The sequence below is a fragment of the Ciconia boyciana genome, chromosome 9 (assembly GCF_034638445.1).
Source record: "Ciconia boyciana chromosome 9, ASM3463844v1, whole genome shotgun sequence".
In the NCBI taxonomy this organism is placed as follows: Eukaryota; Metazoa; Chordata; class Aves; order Ciconiiformes; family Ciconiidae; genus Ciconia; species Ciconia boyciana.
The window spans coordinates 12,309,142-12,326,897 of record NC_132942.1 but is presented as its reverse complement, the minus strand read 5'-3'; the positions used below and the strand labels follow the sequence as shown (position 1 = coordinate 12,326,897).

At 42.4% G+C, this 17,756-nt stretch overlaps 1 protein-coding gene across 1 annotated transcript in view; it reads left to right on the top strand.

The window, feature by feature from the left end:
- UBTD2 (ubiquitin domain containing 2) overlaps positions 1-10,029 on the top strand; it is a 53,716-nt gene extending 43,687 nt beyond the window's left edge. The window contains exon 3 of the mRNA XM_072872483.1: positions 9,460-10,029. Within this exon, the coding sequence (XP_072728584.1) occupies positions 9,460-9,857 (398 nt within the window). The 3' untranslated portion in view covers positions 9,858-10,029. The remainder of the gene's footprint in view (positions 1-9,459) is intronic.
- The last annotated feature ends 7,727 nt before the right edge of the window (positions 10,030-17,756 follow it).

Genomic DNA, 17,756 nt, shown 5'->3' with positions numbered 1-17,756 from the left:
AGCCAACATTTGCTTTTGTGTTCAGTCTAAGGGGTTGTCTCTGCTGCTGTGTTAGCTGAAGCTACCTCGAGCCAAATTTCCACTCTTATCCACTTCTATCTCAGATTAAACTAACTCTCAAATATCATTTTGCTGCCCAGAGAGGGCATTGTGGCAGGCAGGGGATTGTTTGAAGGTTAAGCACACTGGCACTGGTCATGCAATGGAGATGGAGCAGCTCAAGGTACTGCAGTCACTAGTTGCTAATTGAACCTCCCTGCATAGGGCAGGACTTCTGAGCATGACCAGACCGTGTCTCCTCCACTTGAGAAGCAAAAGGACATGTTTTTTCTTGAGGTGGCTACAAGAGTTGGTCCAAGGTAGGACAAGTGGATTGTACTTAATGAGATTAGTCTCAAGCAAAGGTAAAGTTATCTTCTGCCTTCTGTCTTATTTGGAAAGGAGTGCAGCAGGCTCTGGCGTATTTGTTAGATGATGGAGTGGTCCATAGTGTTGATCACCAGTGTCCTGCTGATCTTAGCTAAAGGAAAATAATCTTAAAGTAAAATGCATATAGCATAGCTATTTGCAAACTTAGTCTTCCAGAAGTAACTGGAAATAGCAAAGTAGTTTGTCATATTAGGAAAGTGAGACTGAATAGTTATGGTTATTATGTAAAAAGTCCTGCTGTAATGGACAAAGACTTTTTTCTCTGCACACTGAAAACAGTGCTCACAAAGCATGTTGCTGTTCATAGGATGATAGACTCTTTGTAGACATAGCAGTCTAGGTTAGGATTAACAGAACTTCTGCAGTCCAAATGGCATCTTCTCGTCTCCTGTTTTCTGAAAGAATAAAGTGTTGGTACCTCAAGAGCCAGTATGCTATGTTTTCTGGTGGCCTTTCTGCAACATCATAGTCAAACATCCATGACTTCTGCATCAGAAAGAGACTTCTACAAGTCTGTTTTAGGAGAGCAAAGGAAAAGCTTTGTAGACCTCCAAAGAAAGCAAAAACTGCATAAGTCCTTGTGGTTGGCAAGAAAAAGGAAAATCTCTATCAGTTGTATAAAATGCTGTTGTTAACCTCCCATTTGGTTTTCCATTTTAACCATGTTAGTCATAGGATTTTGGATGCTGAGTGCTAGGTGTTCACTCTGTATTTATGGGAACAACAGACTAGTTAAAAATTCAGTGGTAACAAAGGCAGTGACAACTTCTGTAAATCTGAGTTCAGCTTCTGTGCATCCTCACGCTGAAGAGATAACCTCGTCACTTTAAACATTGCCAAGTTAGCTGTCCGTGGAGGGCTATGGTGCAGGCTCAGATGGTTGTGATACTATGCTTTCTTTTTATTCTCCAAATCCTCCCACCCCCTTTAAGAAGATCAATAATGGAGAACAGCAAATGTAAATGAAGAACATATACAGAGAAGCTCTTTTACCAACCAGATTTTATATTTTTTTTTTAGTTTTTATCTAAGAAGCCTGTCTAGACAGGCATCTATTTTAATGACATGCAAAGCAGAATAGTACATGAATACTTCATTAGTAAAAAGACTTGTCATCTTTGAACCCTGCTGTAATGTTTCTTGGAAGCTGTTACCTTCTTGCAATATTAGATCCAAGTTTTACAGAGTGATACAGAAGTGGCAGTACATATGGTATTGCTAACATGACAGCTACCAAGTATTAATACATAATTGACTTTCTCTATCAAACCTCATTTGGGTAAAGAACAACTCACCAATGAATCGATCTGTTCTAGAGTTTGTATCGTGACAAAAGCCTGCAAGGAAAGGGAAGGGGAAACTTGTAAAGGATCCCATGACTGGGTGACTGGTTAACCAGCCTCTGAACCCATGGTTGTGGTTAAAATTCACCATCTTCTTGCATTGTTTAGTTCATAGTTGTTATTCATATCCTGGTCTAGTAACTGGCAGTCCGTAGCCACGTTGTGGATTACAGGTGTGTACCAACCTGATGGGTGCCTTAGTTGTCTGCCACAACCAGAGCAGATGAAAAGCCAATGAACTGCATAGACTGTACATATTTGTGCTCTAGTAAAACAGTATTAAGGAAGAACTAGCTCTGTTCTGTAAGTTACACCGCTGTCATGTTTTGAGCTTTCTGGCGTAGGACCCCTCTTCTCTGGCTTCCCCTCTTTCTCTGGCAGATGAGCACAGTGGGGCTGCAGATCCCAGTTCGTCTGACAGGATTGACACTGCTGTTGTTGGCACTAGTGAGGATTTTTAAGAGGAATTTTGAGGGAGTTGGTTCAGGGCCCTCAGCCCCGCTTTCCCACAAGCATTCTCCTTCCCAAACCATTCTCTGTCACAACCTGTCCCCCCTCCCATGGCAGCTAATCTCTCTCCTCTCCCTGCCCTGCTCTCCCCCCTCCAGCACAGTGAGGGCAGTAAGGGATGCACACCTACTAACTGGGACTAAAATTTGAAGAAAAGTGGCTTGCTTATCTAGCGCAGAAATTTCTGTCTTTCAGAAGACTGTATTAATCTTAATTATCTTTCACCTTCAGCCTAGTTAATTAGTGTTAATGAATTAACTGATGATGATGCTCTGCTATGATAAAGGGAGAGGATCAGCGTGCCCAGCAATGCACCTTGCATATCTGCACCGGCCTTTTCCCAAAATAAACACCCCCTGCTCCTTTCCTGCCCCCCCTCCCCAAAATCCAACCCAAAACAAAAGGTTTCTGACAAACATAGGTAGCAATGGCATGCAGGCAGATTAGCGTTCAGTTACAACACGTGGACGAGACATACCTCAGACTGGGTGGCGATGGCACATCCCTCTTAGCCAGCAGATTAGTGGAGAAGGAGCTGCACAAACCCCTTGTCTCGCTTCGCTGTTCAGATGCACCTTGGTTTCTTTGGCAGGTGAGTGTTCAGGCAATGCCATCTTAGAGTGCAAGCTTCACTCTCTGCAGTGCTGCTGCCCTCTGGTTTTGGTAGGTACCGGGTGCCGCTGATTCAGTGATAGCCGTTTGGGTTTTCCTCCCCTTTGCCAGTGTGCAGGTGTGAGTTGCAAAACTAGTTTTAGGAATGGCTTACTCATGAGATTGCCAGCTTGGTTTGCAAACCTGCCCCACGCTAGGGTAAGGTGTGCTTAGTTTGAAGCAGGGTGACTTAGAGACACATGGGGGATCTTTTGCTATGTACTCTGGCTGGGATCTGCTCTTCAAAGTATTATTACAGCAAAGGCAGCTAGTTAGGATCATTCAGGTTGGAAGGGACCTCAAGAGGCTGTCTCATCCAACCCTCTGCTGCAAGTAAGCGTGTCTCAGGTTATTGCCTTGCAGAGCCTTTTCAGACAGCTGAATGTACATTATTTTATCAGTGATCTTGCAGCCCGGGTAAGCCAGGTTTTCTGAGGAACATCCAAGCATGGAGATGAGCATGAGCAGTGCAATAGCTGATTCAGTGAACCAGCTACGAGCTAGTTCTCCTGCCAAAGAACGGGGTGGGAGGATTACAAAGGCAGTAGCAGAGTGTCTTAATTTTCTCCTCCTTTCCCTTGTAATGCACTAAGCACAATTCCAGTCTGTCTTGTGCCAGTTGCTGCAAGCAGGAGCGAGGTGGTCCCCGCTCACCAAGCAGCTCCTGAAGCACTGGGATCTCCTGCTGGCTCTGGGAGTTGTTCTCCTTTGTGGAATTGAGCCAGACCAATAATGTTCCTGTAATGGAAGAGCTGTTTTTCAGTGAATTTTAAATGAGAATTATTAAATGCTTAACACTTATTATCTACAAAACCCATTCTTTAAGGAGCTGGAGTAAGTTCTTTATTTTAAAGGGAGGCTGAAGATGAGAGCAGAGCTGTGTTGTGTAAGCAGTTGTGCTGTGGCTTAGGAGACAAGCTTGTACCTTTATAAAGGCTTTGTACAGTAGCGTTATGGTAGTTTAAATTTGCATAGCCCATGGAAGTTTAGTGTGGAAGAAGCATGGGAGGGGGCTTATATATGTGGCTTATTATCAAGTGCTTCATCCACACCATTAATGATTATAGCCAGTTTATTGTTCTCTGTATGTGGTGCAAGGCACAGGCTTGCACGAGTACTTCCATGCGTTGCTCTCCAGAAAATGTTAACTGCAGCATTAAGTCGTTTCAGTCATTATTAAGTTATATGGGGTTTAATGTGAAAGAGCTTTATTTTTTCTTTTAACTCCTCCCAGCTTGTTATGGTTGTAGGTGAGCTGAAACAAAGCACTGCATGTTTTCACTTGCCTCAATCCTGTTCATGTACTGAGCAAAGTCACCCTTAACCACTCTCGCGTGCTGTTGACGTCAGTACACATCTTTTTTTCTTATAAGATCCTGTGTTTCCCAGCCATGACCTGGAATCAGCAACTAATAAAGATGAAGAGATAGTTCAGCTTTTGTGCCTCAGTCATTTCTCTTTAGGAGTTGTTGTACTGTAGGACCCAGAAGAAGACCCGCTTGTTTTCTGATGCTCGTAATGAGTTTCAGGCATTAGTGACCTATATTGGATTCAAACCAATAATCTACAGGTGAAAGCTCTGCTATTGCCAATTTATTCAGCAATCCAGGCTCAGCTTGGGTTTGGAATGGAGCTTTGCAGTAAGGAAAACAAATGAACCAGCTGTTCCTTGGGCAAATGTGTTATACACAGACACTTAAGCTCCTTAAATTAGCTAGTCTCATTGCAATGCTAGATTTTGTTTTGTGTCATCTTAATTTTTCTTCCTGCAGCAAGTCTGTCTGGGGGAAGGGAAGAAGAGATGGAAATCTGCTCAGTTTTTACGTTCTGGGCGTTTCTGAGCAATCCTCCTCAAAACTGCTTAAAATCTTAAAGAAATAGAAAGCACATTATGAACAGAAAACAAGAAATTTGCTGCTTTTTCTGAAGAGAACGGTATGCAGCTTTAAAGAAACGCCAAAATGCTGTTAAAATGCATTAAAACTTTTTATGTTTTTGGATGAGTGTGGTCATACACGCCTGATTTCAATAACTTCTGCAAAAGTTTACCTTTGTGTCATTTAGGTCTCTTAAATTGCTAGTCCTTTCATGTGCAGAAGGACAAGTAAGTCCAAACTCTGAACTGCTTAGGAGTGGGAGCAGTATCTAAACCAGTCCTTTTTTTAGTGTTTTCACTTATCAATCCAGAGAAATATCTCCATCCTAATAATCTCAGTAAAACAAAGTTTTATGCCTTCTGGACAGTTCATTTCAAAATGTTCCAATTCTGTATGCTTGATGATCACATCTGCTTATTTTTCCGCCTGAAACTCTCAAGCTGTCTCCTACCTGGATAACAACCAACAAAAGCTCTACCTCGCAGCTCCTTCCAGAATTCCCCAGTGTCCAAGTCAATATTACTTTTGAAATATTAAAATAATCCCATCCGCTGTGGTTCTAGCATTGTATCTTCTGTTCTTTCTGACTTGAATCAAGCCTATAAAGTTAACTCCATAACTGTGTTGCAGCATCAATACTGGATGACTCTAGAACTTGCTTGACAGTGTAAGTCTTTAACTGGGAAATTCTCAGGGCAATGAATCGGTCAGTGAGATCCTCAAAGCACTCCTTAGATCACATGCCATGGCACCTTAATTCTGAATGATAGAAAGGCGGAGAGGATTAAGGTGTGGGTGGGTGGGTTGGTTTGTTTGCTGGTTCTGTCATTGGCTTTCCTCAAAGATAGTTCTTCATGTTGCTACCAGGATGTTTTGTGTCCAAGTTTATTAAAGTCATGTCAACATCTAGAGGAGTATTTAAATACACAAAGAATACTCAAGTATATGAAGTATTGATAAGCTTAATTTGTCCTCTCCTCATTGTTGTAAGATCTTTTTATAACATCTTGGTCTTTCATGTCCAGTACAGAATCCTCCACTTAGACCTGCATGCCTGCACCCTCTCCGCTGCTTTTTTCCTGATATCTGTCAGTTTTACATGGTTTCTTTGTACAATCCAGCAGTGAAAAGTCAAAGTACTAACTCGCCTTCTAGGCTTTGGCATCTGAACCTGGTCTGGTTGCCTGATGCAGCAGCCAGCTGCAGCATCTGGGGAAGGAAGGGGAAGCAGGGAAGGGGAAACCTGTCTAAGTGGGGCTGTGGGACGGCTGTCCTCGCGCGGCTCCGAGCACCCTGCCCGCTGGTGGAGTGCGGTGCTGGCAGGGGAGCGTGCAGGGCTGCCTGCCTGAAAAGCGAAACCTGTTTGCATTGCTTTTTCCTTCTCCGGTTTATGGGAGGCTGCATCCTCCTATGCTGTAACTGGCTGGTGAGGACCATTGTTGCCTAGGTAACGGGGAAACCTAAAAAAAAAAAAATTTTTTTCTTTTTTCGCTGTGTTTTCTCATAAAAGCTTGATATTCTCTTAGTACCCCTTCCTGCTAAATAACTTCTGTGGCCCAAGCTGATGTACCTTGCAGGAAGGATCAGAAACGTGGTTTTCAATTATAACAGCAAAATTACGAAGGATTTTGTAGTTCAGATGTTTAATTTCCTGCGTGCTTTGGGCTGCGTAAAGGACGCTGCAGCAAGTGCCTCGGTGAAGAGCTGCCATCTGGCTGGTGAGATAGGCCTCGCTGTGGTGGCTGCGGGTAATTCAACCACTTTCTCTCTTCCTCTCCAATAATACACAATAATACACAAAGATGTTGTGTTTTTCTGCATCGTTTAAAATAGCTCCAAACTCACCACGCCTTTAACGCTTTCAGCCATCGTTTCACTTTTGAACTCTCAACCAACGTGACACCCCTTCACTCTCTGCCTTGAGTTTGTTGCCGTTCATGACATCTTGAAGGTTGTAGCAGAGCCCGACCCTCTCCAAAGATCACTTAACCAAAAGCCTCGTAAGGCCCAGCTGGCTGAAGAGGGCTGGGCTGTGTGTGCACAGCTCCGTGTCTCTTTAGAGGCGAGGACCAACACCTCCTCATTGCCCTGGAGCTCTGGCTTGGCTTCAGCAGGCACGGTGGGCAGGTGAGGAGGTGGTGCTGTCGTAAAGTCTCTTCTGCTCGCAATAGTAGTCTTCTGTGTTTTAATCAATACATCCACTCCTGAAAGTCATTGAGTGGTATATAACAGGACTTGAGAGTCTTAGGGATGTTTTTACCAGTATGAGTGGAAGAATGGGATTACTGGTGAGGTTTATGGTAACCTGTTGTTATATTAACAATTTGTGATAAACAGTTTCTCAGCCTGGAATGGGACTGTGCAGTTTTTATTGGCAAGAGGTTTCCTCAGCTGTGTCTTTTTCCTTTTTTTCCTTTTTTTTTTCTAAAGACAGACCTCCAAGTTAGCTGCTGTTTCAGAGGATCTTTTTAATATTGCTTATCTGATTATGATTAAGCAATCCAGTGTTTATAGCATATGCTTTGACCTTCATGTTAGTTCAGCTGGGCAAGGATATAAATGATGAAGAAACTCCTTAGCAAGCTTACCCCATTGTATTTAAAATTAACTCTTTGATATGCTATTCTAAAATAGGAGCTTTTAAAGAAAGATACGAGTTTAGCTGCTCTTGCTAAATTTAAAGGCTGTTGAAGTTTGGATTTTTCTTTTTTTTTAGCAGCAAACTCATCTACTTGTTTCTGTGAACTATGATCCAGAATTTAGTACTGTGACATTTACTAAATAGATCAGGCGTACAGAATGAAATGAACACTGTAAACCAGAACTGACTTATGGGAACTTCAGGCCTTGCTCTGTAAATCATGAAGTACCATGAAAGGTATGGATCCCATACGGTTTTGATAAAAGCTGATTTGCTCTGAGATTCATAAATGATACAAGACTGTAATGAGTGGTATAACTATATTATTCTGGATTTCATTTTTTGTTTTGTTTTCTCAATAAATCTCAGGGCATAGCAGCCTTGGTGCTGCCTGTACAAACAGAAAAGCCTCCAAAAGCAGCTGCACCTAAAACATTGATCTTTTAGCCAAAGATTTCCTCTGTGTGTTTTCATCAACACAAATTATCCTTAAAAAGGGGGGCTTCCATCTAAAAGAAAGAAGATTTCCAGCATAAGATGCTGCTGTCACAGTGGGCTGAGTGAACAGTACGTCCCCAAGTTATAATTTTATACTGCAGTAATTTTGCTGATCAAACAGCAAAGTTTAAGACAACTCACTGTCAGCATGAAAAACCCTCCAACTAAAAAAACCACCCTTAGTTTCTAACAAGGAGCAGTTGGGTGTTGTGTGCAGAACTGCCGAGTCAGAGTTTTTAAAATATTTTGTAGCTCAAGGACTTGGCTCTTCTTCAAACATTTCCAACTACAAACGGATGGGTAATCTTGCAAGTGAATGTGCCCCCTCTAGGGGCAAAAATGTGGAAATTTGTTATAGCAGGTAAATTCAAAACAGGAGAAACATTCGCTTGGATTGTGAATATCTGGGGTTTTTTAACCACAGTGAGAAGGGATTTCTGCTGTGATTTAGGATGCAGCTTCCTCTGCATCTCGGTTTCCTGGCTTGCTGCAAGAGGTGATGTGTGCTGTATGCAGCAGGACTCTGCTTTCAGCCTTCTCTTACTTTAACTTTTAAAACATGGTGAAAAATGTGCTGCCATCTTTCCTGAGTAGTTCTTGAAATATCTTTATAAAGTGTGTCTCATACTGTGAAAAAGTCAGCTTGTATTTGTTAATTCAGTGTTGTAATTCTTGAGCTGTTCTGTGCGCCTTGTACCATTTCGGTAAGAAGGAATACCGTATGCAAGGCAGCACACCACTGCCCGGTCATCGTTAACACGGACACCCAGATTATCCTGAGGAACCTCTCAGGAGTCTGGGGAAACAAAAATCACTCCTGAAACTTCAGGGCTTTGAATATGGGAGTTACAGACACTGTGCAAATGTAAAGTATGTGCTGGGTGTCGCTGTGGCGGTGACACTGCACTCCATACGGAGCCGCAGAGCTGTCTGACTTGGGTGGTCGTGTGTGTTTGTTCTGGCAGTGCTCACTAAAACCTGAGTCCTATATGAAACCATTTCAGTAATTTTTGAGTGTTTGAGAAGTTACAAAATCTTTCTTTCACAGTGGTCTTTTGCCTTTGGTCTTTGCCATTTTGCCTTTTCAGACCTCGGGTTCAGGATCGTGTAATTCATCCAAGTAGCATTTTCTGGGTGCACATGTGCCCTGAACCTCAGGCTGTGCTGCTGGTGAAATAGTCCTCTTTTAAACAACACATGGGGAGAACATCATCCTCCCTCATCTCTTCCTTCCTGCTGCTTTTGAAGTTTATCCTGGTTTATCTGGAGGGAGGGGTGCGTTTGACTTTTAGGGGGTGCTTTTAAGTCAACCCCAAGTTTTCATATGAAAACAAAGTGAAGCAATTTTTAATGAAAACTTCAGACTTTTTGTATCGGTCCTGTAAAGCCTCAATTCAGACCTCATGGTTCAGATGGTTTAACAGCGGGGTCGGTGCTTCTAAGCATGACGGCTTCAACGTTAAATGTGAAATGCATTCATATTCATTTTTTTCCCTCTTATCTCCTGAAGGTGCTCTTACAGAGTGTTACGATGAACTGGGCAACCGGTACCAGCTTCCTGTCTACTGCCTAGCCCCACCTATCAACATGATAGAGGAGAAGGGCGACCTGGAGACTCTGGATATTCCTGATCCCCCGCCCAATTCAGGGCACGAATGCCAGCTTCGTTTGCGCCTGTCCACAGGCAAAGACCTCAAACTCATGGTCCGCAGCATGGACACGGTGTACCACATGAAGAGGCGGCTGCACGCAGTGGAGGGAGTGGAGCCAGGCAGCCAGCGCTGGTTCTTCTCGGGCAGGCCGCTGGCAGACAAAATGAAACTGGAGGAGCTGAAAATCCCAAAGGACTATGTGGTGCAAGTCATCGTGAGCCAGCCCTTAGCAAATCCCACCCCGGTGGAAAACTGATTTCTGCTTGTTTATTGATTCTTCTTTCCTCCGTCTCTGTCATGGGGTTTGTTTTCACTGCCCTCTCTTCTTTCGGTTTGTCCTGCTAATGGATTGGTTCCAAGAAATGACCAGCAAAAATTCCATCTGTGATGGAGATCTGCAAAAACAAAACATAAAAATGTAAACTGGCCTTTGGGGTTTGCCTGATCTCATATTTAACACAACAGCAAGCAGCACAGGGCAAGGGCAAAGGAAGGAGCGGGAAGGGAAAAGGGAGGAGGTACAAGGAAGGAGGGAAGAGATTATTAGTTCACTTAATACAAAAATGTAATGATCCTTAAAACTGTAGGTGGTGGTGTGATCCATGGAGCCAGAGCAACAGAGAGCACTTTTATTTAAAAAAAGAAAAAAAAATAAAAAATTAATCAATTTATAAAATTTTGTATCAGCACCACATACAGTTCATGCAAGAATCGCAGCTGCTCTGCATGTTCACGGGGATCCTTTCTGGTTTGACCTAACTCGCGTGCTTTGCCCAGGCACTGCCAAGGCACAGCCGGCCCCGGGCAGCGGAGCTGGGCTGGGGGCTCAGTCTCTGTCCCGCGTGGGCCGCTCCTTGCGGTGCTCAGACCAAGCAATTGTACATTCCAAGATGGCAACGCAGTCCTGTGCCATTGCTGGCTCCTGAGCTGGGAACGCAGCCCGCTGGAGCCTTAGGCAATAACTTAGTCAATGTATACTCACGTACTGTACTGTAAACTTACTTGCTACATGACTGACTTAGCCTGAAGTTTACTGGCTCACCGGCAGCTGAGTACGTGCCTGCCGAATTACTGTATATCACTCAGATCATTAAAACAAGTTTTTATTAGGCTGGCTAAGGTGAGTGATGCTGGTCTGCGCTTAAGTATTACATGCATCACCTTTATCAAATGGCAGTGGTGTTATAGGGCCAGGTTAAATTGCAGTTACACCCAGATGCAATGGATTGCAACTTCCTCTACTCAGTTCCTAGAGGGCACAAAGCATGGAAAATGGTAAGGAGGACATGACAGCCCACGGGTTTCAGCTTCTTGTGTGAGTGTCATTTGAAGCAGCAGCCAGTCTTCTAGCTCTGGTGACTCTCCAGACAGGACAACTGGAGGTATCCTCACTGACACAAACCTGCGGCCCGGAGCATGACGGTGGTGTTTCACAGCCAGTGCTTTCCCTTCAGAATGTAAGAGGAGCCCTTTTGGCACATGACAAATCCTTTTGTAGTCTCAAAAATCTGAATTGGAGCATAACTGGCGGGGGGAGAATCTAATTGCTTGTTCCTTCAGTTAGCAATGCTCTCTGTGTTCCTTTGGCTGCTCTGCACCCCTGTCTGGTAATGTCTTTGTTTGAGATCAAATGCCCTGTTCCTTTTAAACATGATTTCTATTTTTCTTGGTTTTTCAGCCATCATTGAAATGACTTCACTTCTTCCAAAGTCGAATGTGCTATTCAGGTATGAATAGCATATTTTTATTGGTTTCTGTCTTCCCTCTCTGAATCAAAGGTCTAAAGCTACAGTTGTTCCAACTCTTTCTCATCTGCTAGTGAAACTGGTGGGTTACATTGACAATTTTAAACTTGTTACTTTTGCTCCTTCATTAATTCCATAGAACTCAGTTTCTTGGACTCAAAGGGAGTTCTTGCTCCATGAGCATCAGCATAGAGCCAGAACGAGCAGAGGTCACTTGTACAACGTCATGAGTCTTTCCCAGCAGGTGGAAGCAGGCACAGAATTTACATTGATGGTTGGAAAACAGGTCCATATTTTATATGCATTTCCCACCCTACGCCAAATAAACATAGCTTTCTTTTTGGTCCCTGTGTTGTATTACAGCTTACAGTTTTCTGACAGCTCCTTTAGCCCCAATTTGGGACAGGATGACTGAAGTGCAGTGGCAGAGCTGTGTAAAGGAAAATTAGTTCCCTGTTCTTGTAAACACCAAAGTGACTTGGTTTTCTTTTTTCTTTTTTTCTTTTTAAAGATGAAATCAAAGCTGATAAATACTAATCTATAACAAAAGTTTTCTATTGTGGAGGTTTTTTTAAGACAAATATGATTTATGATACTGGGTTTTTGCAGCCAGATCTTTTGCATTCCAGAGGGGGAAAAAATATTTGATATATAAACAACTCAAAAATCTCTTGGATTTTCACTGGGCAAAGGATGGTTTCATGCCAGGAGGACACTACATGTCTTGTAAGGCATAACTTATTTCCCTGTATAAATGATCTTTACAATGTTATTTCCCTGCAGTCCCTTCTGGAAGTGGGGAAATCGTGATAGATTAAGGAGGAGCAAACGAGGGTGACAGTTCTGTAACTGTGAACACTAAAACACTACTTTTTTTTGTAGGGTAAATTTTGTTGATTTTTTTTTTCTTTTTCTATTTCATTAACACAATTGTCACCATATACTGTTTTTGAGATTACAGTGTGCAGGGGCTGGGATAGCTCCTTCTTTCCCTCTCCCCCCCTTAGTTGGAAAAGGTTCAGTTTTATTATGCCATAATAGATGACCATGTTTTATATTAATTGCTTTTATGTCGGGGAGCAAGGTGATGATCTGAAGGCCATGTTGTGAGTGGGCTTTGAGTAGAACAGAGAATTGGCTCATGAAAATGCTCTTTTCTCCAACATCCTTCCCCCCTCTCCTGTCCCTTAAGCACATATCTAAAACTGAACAAATTCAATGGTAAAATGCTTTTATAGGTGAAAGTGAAGACTTTTCAACCTCTTCTGTATAAAATGACAGATGTGCTAAGCACATACCCTGCTGGAAACAAATTTTACAAGATTTATATTAGGAAAGAATTCTAAGTTTCAAAATATATATATATTTTAAAAATAATCAGTAATGAATGCATACGGACATACAGCATGTCGACTAACACATCCCATGTATATAACTAGAGGTTGCAATATACATTGAGAGAACAGTCATTTCTGTCTCTGAAATGCCTTGTCTTTGTCCTACGAGATGGTCTTCGGTGCAAATGCCAGTGCAGAAAACCAGGCTGGGGCTCCTGTGGGACTTGTGTGGGTTCCCGGGCAGAGCAGGGCTCCCCGCATGCCTGGAGGAGGGAGAGAGGGCGGGAGGGAGGGAAGGCTTGTTTAATTGCAGAGCAGAGTAGGCATGGCTGAAGTGAGACTAACAAAGTACTAAACCGCTGTTTAGCTGGCAGCCCCGGTGAGAAGGCAGGACTGGTGCAGGTCTGCGTGGCCAACACCAGTGGCTGCTCACAGGGAGGATGGATAGAAGCACGCCGGTGTGCGCATCTTCATTTTGCGGCGTGGATGTACGTTGAGCTGCACGCCACTGGCAACACAGCCTGGGCTGGGTTTTGGCATGCAGGCTGGTGTGCTGCCCAGCACTGTGCAGTGTCAAAGTAATGCAATGGGTTTTGTAATGCATGCAGCCATGAACTGCAATGCCAAGTGCAGACAAGCGAGGAGTAATAGGCTATTTTTTATTTGTTAGACCCATCAGCCCTTTGCATCATTCCTGATTAGCTCTGGCTATGAACTGACACCAGTAGATTACATTTTTTACCGTGTTAATGACAGGTCTGTTTGACGTGATTCAAATTTTTATTGTTGCTTCTGCCTGACCCAGAAGTAATAACCTAGTGAAAGTCCACACTCCTGAACAGCTTGAAAGGCAGAGAGGCATGAACACACGTAGTCTGCTGAGGCGAAGGAGCTCCAGAAAAGCCATGGATGCTGTAGATACGTTGCTCGGTGCGCTACAGAAGGATGCTCGGGGTTGTCTTCCACAACCAAGCGACAGCTGCTCCTTCTGAGCACCCAGCTCCCAAAAGCTTCATTGACTACCTTGGCTCTTTGTGCATCACAGTTTATTGGTGTCCTCTGCAGAGAACACAGCTTGGAATAGCTGCACTGCAAGAACTTCTTTTAGTTTTCTGAAAGCCTTTACTTCTCTGAATCTGGGAAATATTTTGCAAAACTAAATTATGCGAGTCAGCAGTGTAATAAGTTGGGTTTTTTAATAGACCCCCAATGCTAAAAGTAGTAGTAACAACAACAAAAAAAACCTCACCCCAGGAGCAACCAAACAAAACCCTAGCTCCTCTTTGCCTTTCACAGAAAGTTCCTAAGTTGCTTTGAGGAGGAGAGGGAAGAGGGGTTTATTGAAGCAACAAGGCAACACATGGCAATGTGCATAACCTTTGGTAAAGCAGAGGACTGATCGATAAAATATTGCTGTAGTATGACATGCTTCTGCATATATATCCATTGTTAGTAAATAATGTAAAAACTTTTGAAAAACTATTAAAAAAAAATAAATCTTAGTTTGTTACAATGGTGACAATGGTGGGATGCTTTTAGCCATGGAGTTTTGAAAGCATTTTAGCCGTGTAAGTGTTGACGAATTGAATGCTGTACGTTTCTCCATTTCTGTCTTCTTCAGAAGCATAAGTGGTAGCTACATTTCTGACTCTTGATCTATATTTTACAAAATCTTTTCTGTGTCACTGTAAATACATCCAAGACCCTGCACCTTATGCAGAGAATGTTTACATTTAAAAAAAAAAAAATTGTTGGCTTTTTCACTGCACTGCTCAGATCCTGTTATGTTGAAATGAAAGTAGTCTCTGTTAGAAAAAGGGGCTTGTTTTTTGTTTGGTTTTTTTTTTGCCCTTAACCACTTCCTCTGTAATTCTGACTCCCTCCTGGATGATGGCTGGCAGCTCTTGGACAGCTTGCGCTCTCCTGGAGTAGGATGTAGAGGTATTTGAGAAAGGCGTTTTTGAAAACTTGCTTTGGCGGGGGGGTGGGCACGAGCTTCGTACACTCTGCAACGTTCTTGGAAAAAGAAAAAAAAATCTGCTTCAAACCCACTAGATGTTGGTGGTCTGCCTTGCAAGTTAACTGATCTAGGAAGCCTTTGAGTTAAACTTCCCAGCAACCGTGCTTCTGTCTTCTCCCAAAGAAGATGAATGTTCTGCTGTTATATCTGCAGCTACAAACACTTCTGTTGGTTAATGACTGTATATACAAGTCTGCCTGCTTTAAGACTTTCCTTTTCATAAAGTGTTTTTGATTGCTCTGTTCTGCAAATGGCTCTCCTCTTCCATATTTCATCCGCTTAGATGCTCCGTAGCCACGTGTGTGTTGCTCTTGTTCATAGGAGATGGAGCTATAGCTCTCCTTCCAAGGGAGATACATGCCACTGAGCCTACAAAAGTCTAATAGGTGGAAGATGAGATGTTTTAACCAGCAGGCTTCTTACTGTGGACTTTGAGACTTTTAATAAATCAGTCCACTGGACTCTCCGGGAAGAAGTATGTTCCTGCCCTCCAAGCAGGACCACTTGTTGGGTATTTATCCGGTAGAACTCTGTATTTGTATATTTTACAGATGAAGACCATTTGATCAGAGCCATGGGGCAAATAGAGAACTTAAAATCCTGACTCCTGCCTTAAAACTTTTAGTTCATCTTGAGCTCCAAAAATTCTGCACCTGCTCATTCCCAAGTCCCTTTTTTCTTTAGGAAATTTGAATCCAGTCAAAGGCTGGAGACAATTTAAGGAAATTTAAAACAAAATAAATTTTAGCTGATGGCTTTATTAAAATAACTAACTGGTCTTGTATTAAAAACCCTATTTGTGCCTCTCTTAAGTCCAGGGAATGTTTAAAAAGTGGAGGTGGCTTTTGGGCAATGATTGAAATGACTGCGTTAGCTGGCAATTTGTAAGACACTTGCTTTCATATGCTCTGAGCAAGAGACTTCGGTTTGTGTCCTCTCTGCCTCATGGTAATGGCTTTCAAAGATGGCTGGTACCATCAAATTTGTACTTCTTGAATAAATATCTTCATTTTTATGGTAAAACTTTTTGTATGCGGTTTGTTTGTGTGTGCCATGTAACAAACATTCATATTACACAGGATACGGTGCTAGAGTTGGTACTGACACAGAAAATACACAGCTCCAACACACAGTGAAACAAGGAAGAGGGGATTCCAGTGACATGACCTTTTTTTCCCCTGTAACTTTTATAAAATCTTTTAGAATCAAATATACCAGTTGTGTAAAACATGCTTTTTAACTTTTTTCCCCTCCCTGGCTCCTTCAGTCAATGAAGACTTGTAGGCCAATATAAAGATGCTGTGAACATCAGGTAACTTTTAAAATGCATTATGTATTTTTATGTTGTACCTCTGTTTTTTGTTTGACATATTGCAGTAATGTGTGCACATATCCTTAATCAGCGGCAAAGCACAAGTAGGTTGTCTTTAGACTGTTAAATTATGTGAATTTTTTTTTTTTAACCTAGGGAAGATCTTTTACCATTGAGAGCAAACCATCATGAACTTCTATCAGAAATGCTGTACAAAATTTCCTGTATTTAAAATGAAAAAGAGAACTTTTTTTCCCCCCCCTGCATTTAAAAAATAAAAGTAATCCTGGAAATGCCATGCCTTAAGAAATAATAAACTCAGTGTTGTTTTTCTTTTTTTAATTTCTTCAGTAGGGCTTTTAATTCTGAGCTGGAGCTCTACAACTTTTTCATTACCTGTCTGATACCCGAGAGAGACGTTTTGGTAGTAATTTTGGTGTGTGACAACATTTTATCTTGCAAATAAGGTGTGCAGTCTGTGGAGAATGCAGGGCCTGGAGATGCCCTCAGACATCCAGCGCGACCCTCCTCTGTTCCTGGCTCCCGCTGTCTGCAGATGTGCTTCTGGCTCCTTGGTGAACAGCGCAAAATAATGGATCTTTGTAATTGTCCTATAATTACATTAACTGACATGTTGTCTTAATTCAGGTCACCACTTTTATAGTCTTGATTAACTACCTAATGTATCAGAGGAGTAGGAATAATTTTTTGTAGGCCACTTTGGTCTAATGTTATCACAGCTGAACATGTCAAATTTTTTTTATATCTTAGGATAATTTAATGATAGAATTTATGATGTGAGCTATAAACAAATAAGCATGTGATTTCCTGGAACTTTTACACTTCTTCCCATAGATATATATTCCTTTTATATGTGTGGGTATATATAATCTCTTTTATATATACATATTCCCTTCTGTATGTGTGTGTAAAATAACGGGTGCAAAGGCTTGTTTGTAGCCATTCGTTCTGACCCATGAGACAACCCTGCTTCCACCTCCCCCAGCAGGGACAGAGAATTTCTCAGCGCTGATGTCCTCAAACACCAGGATTATAAAACTATGTGTGATCTTTCTTTACCCATCTTCTAGTTGACCAAAGTGTGGTCGCTTGTCAAGTAGTCAGAGGGATCTCCATTTCATGTTGTCGCATGTGTGCATGCCCACACCACACCAAGCTGTCTTAGGCCTGCAGCTGTTAGCATGTTTTGGTGTATGAAATGGGCTGAGGAACTCGGGGCTGACTGTTGACCTAAGCAAAACCCCAAGAGGATGTAGATTCTGTGTCAGAAGTGCACAAGAGCTGAAATTTTCTCAGTCGCTCCTGCAAGCAGTGAAATCAGGTGCTGCTTCACACCCCACAACAGTTAGGGGAGAAGAATATTTATGGTTTATAGAGCTATGTTACATAGACTACCTTGTTTCCATTCCTAATTAACATAGAACATAATTAAAGTTTGTATTGTGCCTATATTCATATTTCATTGAACTGTATCTCACTATATGAACTTGCATAATGTACTACCACTAGCATGGGGTTTCTGCCCTATGGGGATGTTGCACCCTCGCTCCTGGCCACATACCAAACACTACTTGCTTTCTGCTGGCTAAAGCTGCATCCCAGTTTGGCTAACGTGCCCATCCTGCTCGGTCTGTGCTCCTGCGGACCGGTGCTGTGTTAATACCTGGTGCTTGGCTCCAAAGGTGGCACTAAGGGAAATTATCTTTAACTGTGGTCCCAA